This window comes from Tachypleus tridentatus, chromosome 6, assembly GCF_004210375.1.
Source record: "Tachypleus tridentatus isolate NWPU-2018 chromosome 6, ASM421037v1, whole genome shotgun sequence".
NCBI lineage: Eukaryota > Metazoa > Arthropoda > Merostomata > Xiphosura > Limulidae > Tachypleus > Tachypleus tridentatus.
This window is the reverse complement of record NC_134830.1, coordinates 27,437,047-27,451,356: the sequence shown is the minus strand read 5'-3', so window position 1 is coordinate 27,451,356 and position 14,310 is coordinate 27,437,047. Positions and strand designations below refer to the sequence as shown.

Genomic DNA, 14,310 nt, shown 5'->3' with positions numbered 1-14,310 from the left:
AAGAAATTTGCAACAGCGATTTTACGTTGAGAGAGACCTTGCTTTTGCAGCTCGACAATTGTACCACGTTCAAACTCTGTCAACCTTTTAGCCTTTGCCATGTTTTTACCCAATGTAACACGGGAGATGTCAGAGAGAGATGTTGACAACGCTAGTGCTTGAACACAAATGATTAAATTTTGTTACGTGTTTACCGATTAACGTTTCGTTTCAGCATGGTCTTAAACTTTTGACCAGCTAGTATTTAGGCTAATTTTATAGTGTTCACATTTTCTCTAGTAAATGCTAAAAAGGTTTTTTTTTTTTTTCTTATTTTCATCTTTCGAAGCTCTACTCAAATAAGTGGTTGAGTCTAACAACGCAAAATGCATATTTTGTCTTTATGTTCATTTTCCTTAAGATGTTGACCAGCAGTGTATTTATCATGAATAATTTTGTCATGCAATTATAGTTGTGCTCCAGGCGGCTCAATGGTAAGTCAGATGGCTTGTAACGCTAAAAATCAGGTTTCGATACTAGAGATGGGCATAGAACAGAAAGCTCAATGTTTTATTTTTTTGCTTAAAATCTAAGAAGCAGTTTCAATCGTCTCTTGAGTGATTGGTGTTATTAAGATGAAACAGACCGTAAACACAAATGTAATATAAAAATCTCTCATAATTACGTTGTACTTGGAATAAGCTGTGATTCTATTTCTGTAATTTAAGGAACGAAAGATGCGGATGTGTATATATATATGTACTGGAGATGGTTTGACACTTACAGCAGAGCTCTGAGATTTTGAAGCTTTCGCGGTGGGTTCGAATCCGTGCAGAAACACACAATATTCAGCGCATTTTAAGTTTAGGGTGCGTTATGAGTGTGGCAGTGGAAAGTGGACAGCAAGACGTATTACAAAGACGGTTGGTATAGATATTAAAACTTTTATTAAAATAAAGTACAGAACAATGTTTCGACCTTCTTAGGTCGTTTTCAGCTTAATAGAAATAATTGGTAACTTTGGACAGTAAGGTGTTACCTGATTGGCTGCCTTTCTTTGGACCAGTAAATAGGTCAAACATAGAGACGGGTACAGCGTGTAGCCGAAGTAGCTTTGTCATGAATACGTAATACAAGCGGGAACCAACTTTAATTGGTGAAATTTAAAATCTTTCACCGTTTGAGCTACATATATATGAGATTCATATGTTCAAACGAAATATATTATTTCTTGCAATGCACGAGACAGATCTTATTAAAGATAATATAGCGCTAGATAAACGTTTTCATTCTAAGGATACTTTTATAAGTGAAATTAAATTTATCACTCCTACAGTGATGTAATTTTTGTAGAAGCATTGTGAGAACTGAACGCTTTCTAATCTTAAGTTGCGTTTAGTGGGCTTCTTCTGTTGTTGTTCGGCCAGAAATGATCAAGTGATAAGGGACTGACTTGCAATCTGAGGGCTGTGGGTTCAAATTTCCATCTCACCAGACGTATTCACCCTTTCAATTGTAGGGACTTTATATTGTGACGGTCAATCCCACTGTCGGTTGGCGGTGGGTAGTGATGACTAGCTGCCTTCCCTTTTTTCTTTCACTGCTAAATTAGAGGGTTAACGCAGATAGCCCTCGTGTAGCGTAGTGCGAAAATAAAGCCCAACCAGTCTTCTGTTATTGATGTGAGGTTTGGAATTAACAACTGTACACTTTAGTTCTTACTAAATTTATATCCTAAGATCCAATTTAAAACCATAAGTTGAAAAGTCTAACATCTTCCATCCAGAATATATATATATATATATATGTAGACTTAAACACACTGTATTAAGTTTTACGTTAAATAGGTACATAATTCTTCTTTCATTGTATCAAAAACTATTGTGTTTTAATTGAAAGTGACTTTATTTCATACTTTTTTAACATGGTTGAAATATTTCAACAGCTATTACTGGTTTCTGATGTTAAATGTTGTTAACATAATTCAAGGTTTAGGGGTTTGTTTTTAACATTCATAAGCGAAAAAAAAAAGAAAACCCAGAAGTAATTTTCAAATCACCAAATTCAAAAAAAAAAAAAAAATTTCAAATACTTCTTCTATTCATTAGTTTTGACTAAATGAACACAAGTCTGGAAGTAAACCCAGCATGATTCTATAGTAAATTATCGCGTAAAAACATAAAATGATTTTCTACATTTTGTTCATTGTAGTTGAAACAACGGAATGTTATAAAAATAAGTTCTACATTAAAGAATAGCTCATATGCATTGCTTAGCATTCCTAAACTTCGGGACTGTGTGTTTTTTTATAGCAAAGCCACATTGGGATATCTCCTGAGCCCACCGAGAAGAATCGAACCTCTGATTTTAGCGTTCTAACTCCGTAGACTTACTGCTGTAAAAGTGGGGGGGGAGGCTTAAACGTCGGAAACGCTGGAATGTTTCGAGTGATTTGCACACATGATAGATAACATCTTCAGTTTTGTTTTGGCATTGAGTTATTTAAATTACTTTGAACTTAACCTTAGTACTGCGCAATAAACTGTGATCTTACAGGAACATTAAATACGTTTCAGAAAATCTATTTAGGTGAAGCATATTTTTCTTAAGTCTGGCTGAACTAGGCCTAGTCGTTTTTATAAAATTTGTAGTGTATACGGAAGGAATTTGCACATTTTGATAAACGTTAAGAATAATAAAAGACAATTATGTTTATTAACCCTGAAAAAGACGCAAAGGCGAAACGTTGGTTTAAATAAAAATATATTCGTTTATATGTATCTGGACCATAAAGGTCGTTTTTTCTTATGGTACATCCATGAATTCTTCATTGCTCATGTTCTAAACCCAAACACAGAAATATAACAAAAATTAAAACATGTTTGTTCCAAATTGTACGTCTTTCGGAAGGTCAGCAGTAAATTGATGGACTTACAACGTTCAAATTCGGATAGCGCATTTTGTTGTTTTGGTCTATAAAAGCATATTACTTCACTTACAATATTACTCATAAACTACTTATATGTCAAAATAAATACCAAAGTGCAATAAAAAAAATAATTAATGCGATAACTGTTGATCAAAAAATATAAACTTACATTTTGTAAAAAAAAAGATATTTGAGTGAAAATATCAAAAAGGCAAGCACATGTATCTGAAATAAACATATTTATATTTGTTGTTTTTTTTGTGGTGCTTTATCATACAGTTGAATATTTTTATTAAAATGTGATTGTGATGTACATATACTGGCCATTTTTTGAATGTTGTAATATTGTTTCGAAGTGTGAGCAAAGATAAATAGTTTTCTGAAAGAGGTTAGGTATTTATGATTCATTTCATGGTTTTAAATAGAACATGGAAATGTTAGATATATTTACCTTCTCCTGCAATGAAAGTTTTACAGTTTTGAAGTCAGTAAAGATATTATGTTGGTTCTGGTAAATAAAGGGCAAAATGTTCCAGTAATCATGTATTAAGTCAGTTTGTAACTTTGTATACATGTATGGCCAGCCCACTCCCCTAATTTTGGGTATTTTATCTGTATGGCATTTCCCATGCCAAGCAGGTGTTAAGTGGGGAAGGGGGTAAAACGTCCTTGAAAGGCTAATAAAACATGATAAGGGTTGGGGGAAGGTTTTCAGAATCGATGAATCCGAAACTGGCATCAGATTTTCTGTTCCTCACAGCCATCGGGATCTACAGGGCGCCATTTTGAAAGTACGTTTATAACCTCTCTCACAAGTTAGCGGCGATACTTGACACACGTGCTCAGGTACCACGCACCTGTGTCCTAAAACTTTTTTATCTCTATTATGGACTTTTATTAAAATAGCTACAGAAGTAGTTGGGAATGATTGAGGAACTTATTTGGTAAATTTTGACGTCGGTGAATCATGAGGGAACCTTTTGATCCTGAGCAGGTCGTGGGTATCTCATGCTACTAAATTTAAATTACTGTTACAATGAGAAAATCTTATATTGGAACTATTCATGGAATAAAGTGTAGATCTGTTGTAACCCATTAATATTAGTATAACTAGTTTTTAACCTAAATATAGTATAGAAAAACGTATAAAGTTAGCAGTTGATCTTGGATTTATTTTGTTTGATCAAAAATTTCGCGCAAAACTACACAGGGGCTATATGGCGGACAGTGGTTCCGAATTTTGAATTCATATACAAAGGAAGTCGTAACGTACTCGTAGTCCCAACGTACGCAACGATTTTTTTTTGTAACGGAATGCAAACTGCGCATCCTCGAATTCTCATTCCAGGAACGTTACTCATACGGCTCCATCCACCCGTAACTTAGATTTATATATAAAATCTAACTAAGTTGCGTTGAAACACTTGAAGTTTCAAAATCAAATATAAAAATGTTACATAAAAATCTTCCTTACTTCAGTCGCCTTCGTGTCTTGTTTACATTTTTGCATTTATTTTCTTTTTTTCCATGGCCTCTCATGGCCAGGTTTGTTAAGGCGTTCGACTCGTAATCTGATGGTCGAGGGTTCTACTCCCGGTTGCACAAACATGCTCGTCCTTTCAACCGTGGGAGCGTTTTAATGTGAGGGTCAATCCCACTATTCGTTAGTAAAAGAGTAGCCCAACAGTTGGCGGTGGGTTGTGATGACTAGCTGCCTTACCTCTAGTCTTACACTGTTAAATTAGGGATGGCTAGCGCAGATAGGCCTCGTGTAGCTTTGCACGAAATCCAAAAACAAACAAACTTTTTTTAAATCTAAACTTTAAACTCTTCCAAAGAATCCACAAGTGACCTCTAACAACACTAATCTATTTGATCTAAGTTCACCAGTACCTCGAGGAGAGTGAAGGAAGACTGTTCAAACATTCGTGATGATTAAATACTTCTTTTGAACTTTGTTTTCATCAAAATAATTACACTATGTAACAGAAATTTTGTTCCAGATAGTATGTGTTATTTCTTAATTGCTTGTGTTATAGGCCCCCACTAGTACAAAGGTATGTCTCAGCATTTACAATGCTAAAATGAGGCGTTCGATTCCCCTCGGTGGGCTGAGTAGATAGCTCTATATGGCTTTGCTCTCAGAAAAAAAAAACGCTTATTTTGTAAAAGTACAGAAAATGGCCATTATTCCCTTCAAACTTTGCTTTTGTGACCAGGATAATGAAATTTAGAAATTAACTTATTTTCTATGTAAAAATGGGCAAATTTGCACGTTTTCATTTACATAAGGTATGAATAAAACAACATATGAATCAAGATTTACATGTATTTATACTAAAGTTATACAAAAATGTTTCTAAGTGAGTAGTTTTTCAAGATTTGCGACTGTAATGTAAATCACTTTCACGTATCAGATCCCAAATGTAGTCTCCCATAATGTTTTCGTTATACGCTCCCAGGTCACAAAAACAAAGTTTGAAGAGAAAAATAGGTCTTTTTCATTTACTTTAGGCATAAGCAATTGGGAACTAGCACTTTCTGTCCACGAACAAGAAAAAGTAAAAATATTTTTACATTGTGCTATCAGATTGGCATTATAGATGTCATGAAGAGAGATTACGTGTTACTAGAAGAAGAAAAATTATCGTAGTGGCCCCCTGTCAATTTCACCTGACATGTCTACGTGATCAGGTTGCTCAATTGGCAACCTGAGGGTCAAGGATTCGAATCCCATAAACGCCAAACATGCTTGTCCTTTCAGCCGTGGGGGCGTTATAATGTGTAGACAATCCAATTATTCTTTGGTAAAAGAGTAGCCCATGAGTTGGCAGTAGGTAGTGATGACAAGCTGCCTTCCCTCTAGTCTTACACTGTTTAATTAGAGACGGCTAGCGAAGATAACCCTTGTGTAGATTTGCGCGAAATTCAAAACAAAGAAACAAACGAAACATGATTTTAGCACTATAAACCCGCAGACTGATGGGCAGTATTATTTGTACTTTTATGGGTTGTTTTAATAATTACTAAAACAATAGCCAGATGAGGTTTAACAGAAAGAATTATTTTTAATTATTTATTATGAAAACAAAATTAAAGTGGCCCACTGGGAAAATCGAACATGTATTTGTTAGCTTGAAGACAAAAAAGTAGAAAAGAACAACAATTGTCTGTTATTATCATGCAGAACATTGAATAATAATCAATATAATAAATATTACCTTATTTCACTAGTTTGAAACAAAGTTTTAAAGCCAATGGATGATTTCTAGGAAACGAGATAAAATGAATGTAATTAGATGTACTAGAACTCATTTTCATTTTAAAAAAAGTCAATTTTAAGTCTAAGTAAGACAATTCATTCTCACAGTTGTTAAAAAAAAATAAAAATATATTATGTTTTACAATTGAAGGAAATTATATAATTCTTTCTTATTTCACACATTCTTATGTAATATTTTAATACTTGACTATATGCTCTATGAAATACATTAGATTCATCGAAAATTGAATGTCAAATTGTACTAATATCTGACGAATAGTCAGTTGTGTTTTATCTCAAGATCGTGGCCACCAGTTGGAGCTGTTTTGGCAACCCTCTTGAGATTAGAGATGAGTCCTTAACTCAATAAGTATTTTTTATTCCCCAGATAACATTTTGAGTAAAAAGTAAACCTTTGAAGCCAATTGTCGCTTAAGATCAAATAACCATTTGACGCCAGAGATCCCGCTAGCATCAAAATAACCGTATTAAGTTTAAACCTAAATGCAATGAATATAACAATATCCACAGAAATTCACTGTGAGAATTCCACTGATTAAACGATATCATCTTTTTATGAAAATGTCTTTGAGAAGCTGGTGATATCGAGGGCGTTCGTTGTACAGTCGTATAATATTTTTTCATGACTGTTGAAGTAATGCTGTTTAGTTGTGCAAAACTACTCGAGAGCTATCTTCGCTAGCCGTCCCTAATTTAGCAGTGTAAGACTAGAGGAAAGGCAGCTAGTCATCACCACCCACCGCCAACTCTTTGGCTACTCTTTTACCAACGAATAATGGGATTGACCGTAACATTATAACGCCCCCACGAGTGAAAGGGCGAGCATGTTTGATGCGACTGGGATTCGAACCCGCGACCCTCAGATTACGAGTCGAAATACTGTTTGAAGCTGAAGTATTACATGAAGATAACGGTATGAGCAGTCAACGTTTTTCTTTTTTTGTTGTTGTTAATGTGAGATCAAACATTTTATTATTTTTGGTAGGTATTTTGCTTATTTTTGTATCTTTATTTTGTATTTAAATTCAGTATTCTGCCTCAAAGGACTTATGAGTATTTATATTGTTAATTTATATTTTATAAGCTCAGGTACCTGGTTTTTTTTTCTCTGGTTATGAACTTAAGAAAATGTAGGGGTAGCTGCTATAATAAATAATACAAAAGTCCTAACTTTCACACAATTTATTTACAACATAATGTAACATATTATTATAATATTCATTATCACCTCACCAAAATGTTTTATAAGCTCTGATAACTCCATATGTATACACTTAAAACATGGTATACATAATGCGATTATCAGGGTGACTATGTAGGAAGAGGTAAGGACAAAACTGGGGACAGTAGAGATGTTTTCTGTCACGTGCTTTCAAAAAGCGACTCTCAGTGTCCTTCAACAGGTGATTAATTAATTGATAATTATGGACCACACAAGTGTTTTATGGGTCAAAGTAGGAAGTGCGTGTAGCTCAAGAAGTCTGTTGGAGTAGAAACTTCAGGTGGGTTTTATGTTTTATTGCAATATTGGTGGCCATTTTTCATTGCATTCCTCTGTAGAGAGTGCTAGCTTATTCTGAGATATATTAGACGTTTGTATGTTCTTTCTTAACACCGTGTTTATGTTTTATTATATAAAAATATAATAAAGTTGTTTTGTTTCTTGGTGTAACTACTTTTTCTCACGTTTAGGGGTGTCATGAATGATTTTGCCTTGGGCCTCGCTACTTCTAGAGCCAGATTTGCGCATTGGTTTGTTTGTTTGGAATTAAGCACAAAGCTAAACAATGGGCTATCTGTTCTTTGCCCACCACGGGTATTAAAAACTCGGTTTCTAATAGTGTGAGTCCACAGACATACCGCTGTAGAATTGGTACTCGTCAAACTTCTAATCTAGAAAAAAATTTAACAAATACCTTCTCTTTCCAATTTATCATCATATTCGTCCTCAGTCATCAGTTTCATTTCGTTTAGGGCTCGGCATGGCCAGGTGGGTTAAGGCGTTCGACTCGTAATCCGAGGGACGCGGGTTCGAATCCCCGTTGCACCAAACATGCTCGCCCTTTCAGCCGTGGGGGCGTTACAATGTTACGGTCAATCCCACTATTCGTTGGTAAAAGAGTAGCCCAAGAGTTGGCGGTGGGTGGTGATGATCAGCTGCTTTTCCTCTAGTCTTACATTGCTAAATTAGGGACGGCTAGCGCAGATAGCTCTTGAGTAGCTTTGCGCGAAATTCGAAAACAAACAAACATTTCGTTCAAACGAAAACCCATGAATGAGGTGATATCCGAATTGCTAATATGCTGTTAATATTTTCGGATTTAATTTTGGATTACTGCTTGTGGACTTTTTAAGTAATACGTAAAGCGATGAAACAAATGTTTACCCGTGACTCAGAAAACATCAGCTTAAATGAGTGAGTGTGTGTATAAATATAAATTAATATATATATATATACTTTGCTCTCGAGCTAACTCAATTGAAAAGTGCATAGAACATAAAATACACAGACGTTAACAAAATTGAAATATATATATATATATACATATAAACATGTAAAAATACATATACCCCAGTAAAAATATTCTAAACGTAATTAAGTAATGGTGATTTCTTATATGTTTAGAAAATTATTACAATTGTACCTTAAGTACCTCTGACCTATTAGCAGAACTTTTTTGTTTTCCATTTTCATTTTATGATACCCAACAAAACATGGATATTTTATAAAAGCTGTTTGACTAACAAAATCGAAGTAACTTGGAACTTATTAAAATAAATTGTGGATTTCTTAGTTATTTTTATTTACAATTTTGTACTGTTTACGGAGTTTATATAATATATAATTATATTTTATATTAATTTTTAGGATAGTTTTACTGGGATGTATGTGTTTTTATAGATGCTTATATATATATATATATTTCATCTTTGTTAGAGATTGTCCTTGTTACATATTATGTATCTTTTAATTACCTTAGATACGCTTATTTCAACTTTGTTACAAATTATGTGTTGTATTTAATTAGGTTGGCTGAAAAGCAGTGCTAAACCTTAGAAAGCGTTACCAACCTGCGAAACTCAAATATATAAATCTAAGAAAATATTGCCAACCTTCGGAAATAAAAAATGTAAACCTAAATATGTTACCAACCTGTGGAAATAAAAAAATATTAACCTAAGAAAGCGTTACCAACTTACAGAAATAAAAATGTAAATAAAAAGATGCGATATTTCGAACCTGGTTGCGTTTTGAGTATATATTTATATATATGCACAATCCCTAGTAAATTAAAAATATGATTAAAATACATAATATGTGTGTGTGTGTGTTTTCTTATGACAAAGCCACAGCAGCTTGTCTGCTGAGCCCACCGAGGGGAATCGAACCTCTGATTTTAGCGTTGTAAATCCGTAGACTTACTAGTGGGGGGGGGAGCTGAAATACCTAAAGATGTGTGTGTTTGTGTGTTTTTCTTTTAGCAAAGCCACAAAGGCTATCTGCTCAGCCCACCGAGGGGAAACCTAAAGATAAAAAATAATAAGTACTTTGCCTGGCATAGGAAAAAACAAACAAACTTTTAAACTTTTCTCCAGGTGTTTCTAGTGCCTAAGGAAACCTTCTAATTCCCATCGTGTGATCTGTTGATTTTTCTGTTTAGTATGGTAGTGATCACCTACCGACGAAATCGCCACTTTTGAACTAATATAAAAGAAGACAAAGACTGGATATTCATACTGATGCTTTGTGTAAAGGTTTGGTTATAAATAACCTTCAATGGCGTGGCCAGGTGGTTAAGGCACTTGACTCGTAATCCCAGGTTCCAATTCTCGTCACACCAAAAATGCTCGCCTTTTCAGCTGTGGGGGCATTATAATGTGACTGTCAATCCCACTTTTCGTTGGTAGAAGAGTAGCCCAAGAGTCGGCGGTGGGTGGTAATGACTAGCTACTTTCCCTCTCGCCTTACGCTGCTAAATTAGTGACGGCTAGTGCGGATAGCCCTCGTGTATCTTTGCGCGAAATTCAAAACAAATACATCAAACCAAATAACATTCATTCGGCGGGCTGGAAAGGACATTTCTGACTTGTGTACTTACAACTACGTATCAGAGAAGACTTTAAACATTAAACCCTTTGTTGATTAATCCAAGTCAGAGTATGACATTCTAAGAGGTCAGACGTTTTATTTTAGTATAATTGTGCCACAGTGTGTTGGTGTCTTGTGTTATATAATCACTAACGATACATTATTAATACATAATTATACGAAGTTGATTAGTAACATGAAAGATCCATTCACGAACAATGCTTATAACTGAAGTGAATAATTGAATAACTCACTACAAGTCCTGTTTGTTTGTGTTTGAATTTCGCGCAAAGCTACACGAGGGCTATTTGCGCTAGCCATCCATAATTTAGCAGCGTAAGACTAGAGGGAAGGTATCTAGTTATTACCACCCACCGCCAACTCTTTGACTACTCTTTTACCAACGAAAAATGAGATTGACCGTCACAGTATAACGCTCCCACGGCTGAAAGGGAAGCATGTTTGGTGCGATGGGGATTCGAACCCGCGATCTTCATATTACGAGTCGAGCACCTTAACCACCTGGCCATGCTGGACTTTTCCATAAGTAAAATGAGTATGAACAGAATCTCACAGCAAATATCCAACTAACAATGAAGAGATGTAGTAATTTGTTTGTTTGTTTGTTTGATTGGAATTTAGCACAAACTGCAGAATGGGCTGTCTGTGCTCTGCCTACCACGGGTATCGAAATGCAGTTTTTATCAATGTAAGTGCGGAGACATTCCGCTGTATCACTTGGGGCGTATTAGTTATGAAATAACGATTAACTGTTGTTATGTGTTATTGATGCCAAGGATTTGAAGTACTATTTAACCTCAAAAGAAAATAAGAAGATACGATATTTCGAACCTGGTTGAGCACTGAATATATATATATATATATATACAATCCGTGGCAAATTTAAAATATGATAAAAAGTACAGAAATAAAAAAAAAAAAAAGTTATATATTAATTGCTTCAGTCTACCTGCTGTGGACAAAACAGCCTCGTGAATGTTGATGGCCAAATCACATTATTGGATAAGAACAACCGAATAGTTGAAAAATATATATCTAAAAACGTCTGGTATGAGTAGAGGAAGCTCTGTGTAGAGTATCGAACAACGTTTCGACCTACTTCATCGTCAGGATCACAAAGAAAGAAAGAGGTAACTGACCGACAGTTGACCACATGTTTGAAGGCGGTTGTGTAATTGAGCGTAGGAATGTAGAGGGCGTGCTTAGATGTTAGATTATATTTATTAGTATAAGTATAAAGGTGTTCCTTGTATTGGTTTATTTTGGGCTTGAGTTGTTGTATAAGTAAGGCTTCATTAATTTTGCGTTTGTTTATGTTTGTTTCTATATTTAGTATTTGAGTGTTTTCTATGGTTATGTTGTCTTTATTCTCCACCCATACCAGCCATTTTTACATATATATTTTTCCCTACAAGTGAGTTTTCTCGTCATCACGAACCGAATAGTTTGTAGTGGGTGCTGTCCACTACAACTGCCTTCCCTCAAATGTGTCAGTTCGAAATTAGGGATGGCTAGTGCAGATAGGTCTTGTGTAGGAATAAGAGAATATTCGAAACAAGGAAGCAGGTCTTTCTGTTCTCTGTTTTACATAATTTATGTTAAACTGTGATCATCTGGAAACTTCTAAGTTACTATTTGTTCATATCGCAACTACTTTTCACATATTTCTAATTGCGTTTTATCACAAATCTCAGGTGTAAAGGGTTCTTCAAGCGCACAGTTCAGAACAAAAGAGTCTACACGTGTGTTGCTGATGGCAGTTGTGAAATCACCAAAGCCCAAAGAAACAGGTGTCAGTACTGTCGTTTCCAAAAGTGTCTAAGGCAAGGCATGGTTCTAGCAGGTGAGAATTTATGTTTGTAGATTTGCAGTTTTATATTGCAACCAGTCTCTTACCTTCAGTAACCCTTGTTACATTTATCATTATTGTTATTTTTTGTCTTTACATACTCCACAAAGAACTAGTTGTATTTATAACTGTTTTTATATAAGACAATGACATAAACTCTTCAAAAAAAACACACGCAAAATGCAAAATTTGAGACAAATTGTTAACAAGTTTATTCCGGGTAGTTCTGTATGACATGTGTGAAACTTTGCACATTCACTGCTGAACATCCAAAGTCTGCAAAGGCGAAGTCCACGCTCACTAGTTGAAGTTTAACGTCACTCAACGTCAATAACGAGTATGCCCCTCGTGAGCATCTATAACTGCTTGGCATCTTCTGCCCATGGAAGCGATGAAATGACGAATCACATCCTGTGGAATGGCTTGTCCACTCAGCCTGCAAAGCTACTGCAAGCTGAGGTAGAGTCTGCGGTTGAGGTTGTCGCCGTCTCAGACGTCGGTCCAACTTGTCCCAAAGATGTTTAATGGGGGTTTAAATCTGGTGATCTGGAAGGCCAGGGAAGAACGTTGATGTTGTGGTGTCTCAAGAAGACAGTGGTGAGTCGGGCTGTGTGAGGACGGGCGTTGTCATGTTGAAAAACGTCGTTGACATTCACCATGATGGGCTGCACATGGGGCCTAAAAATCTCGTCGACGTATCGTTGAGCCGTAAGATTCTCTCGAATGTGCAAAAGGTCTGTTCTGGCATTGTAGGCGATGGCAGCCCACATCATGACGCTGCCATCACCAAATATGTCAACTTCCTGCACACAGACGGCAACGGTAAACACGGGTCCTTCCATCCTGCCTACGAAGCATAAAACGTGATTCATCGCTGAAGCAAACATGCCTCCATCGTCGATGAGGCCATACCCGATGTGCCCGAGTCCACTGCAGCCGTGCTTGACGATGTTGCTGTGTGAGGATGACACCTATGACTGGACGTCGAGGTCGGATTCCTGCATCTCGTAGACGGTTGCGTACGGTCTGATCGGAAATCCTACGCAGCCCTGGTATGGTTGAGGCAGTAGACGTCGCAGTGATGGTCCTATGCCGAAGGTGACGTAACAGGATGTAGCGATCTTGTGCGGGCGTGGTCACACAAGGTCTGCCAGATCGTGGACGGTCACGAGTTGATCCATGTCGTTGGTGACGATTTCATAGCCTTTTGATGGTGCTTGGGTGGACATTCACAGCTCTGGCAACATCTGATCGAGATTCGCCTGCTTCCTAGCGACCAATGGCGTTCTTGCGTTGTGCTTCAGTCAGTCTTGGCGTAACTCTATTGCGTGTCGGTGGCTTAACACTGAGCTATTGAAACCGAGAACACTTTTGTAGGGATTTTGCACATGTTGCACTTGCAAAACATGCAGATCTCTCAAACAAATTTATTGGACACAAATGCGTTTTGGCGAAAAATCCGATGTTTTCCTCCGTTTTCAAAGTGCACAACTTTTATTGTCATTTTGGTCTGACAATCAGTGTCTTAACACGTGTAACATCACATACTCTGAGCTTGTAACGTTATTACATATATTTCTCTTTAAAATAAAAATAATATCCGTTTTGCGTTTCTTGTTTTGAAGAGTATATTTATTTTGACAACAAGAATATACGCTTCTTTGCTGTAATCACTAAATTAAAGTAGAATTATTTATAAAATGGTCTGACGTGGCATGATGTTTAAGACATTGAACTCACAACCTGTGGGTTAAAGATTTTAACTTCATCACCGGACATCCTTGCTCTTTCAGCCGTTGGGGCGTTATAACGTGACGATCAATCTCATTATTATTTCACTAGTCATTTATAAAGAGAAGCGCAGGAGTCAGCGGTGGACTAACTGTCTTTCCCGTAGTCTGTAACCTCAAAATTAGGGGTAACTAACGCCGTTAACCATCGAGTAACTTTGAACGAGATTCAACAAACAAAACTTAATAAAATTACTTTGTTTAATTATTTTTGTGTAACTCTTGTCTCGCTGGGTTGGTGATAGCTCAGCTGATGCCATAGATTCTTGGATGGCAGTTTGTTCTGTTTTTTCTCATTAGTAGTTGATCGGTTTGAATTTCGCGCAAAGCTATTCTAGGACTAATTTTGCAGTGTAAAACTAGAGGAAT

General features: G+C 36.2%; 1 protein-coding gene across 5 annotated transcripts in view; it reads left to right on the top strand.

Moving 5' to 3' along the window:
- Window positions 1–14,310, top strand: part of LOC143252133 (hormone receptor 4-like) — a 137,773-nt gene that overhangs the window by 83,215 nt on the left and 40,248 nt on the right. For all 5 annotated transcript variants that reach the window (XR_013028852.1, XM_076503814.1, XM_076503811.1 and 2 more), the window contains exon 3: window positions 11,997–12,145. Coding sequence is in view for 4 of the 5 variants with exons in the window: in XM_076503814.1 (XP_076359929.1) it covers window positions 11,997–12,145 (149 nt within the window). In the remaining variant the exon portion in view is untranslated. The remainder of the gene's footprint in view (window positions 1–11,996; window positions 12,146–14,310) is intronic.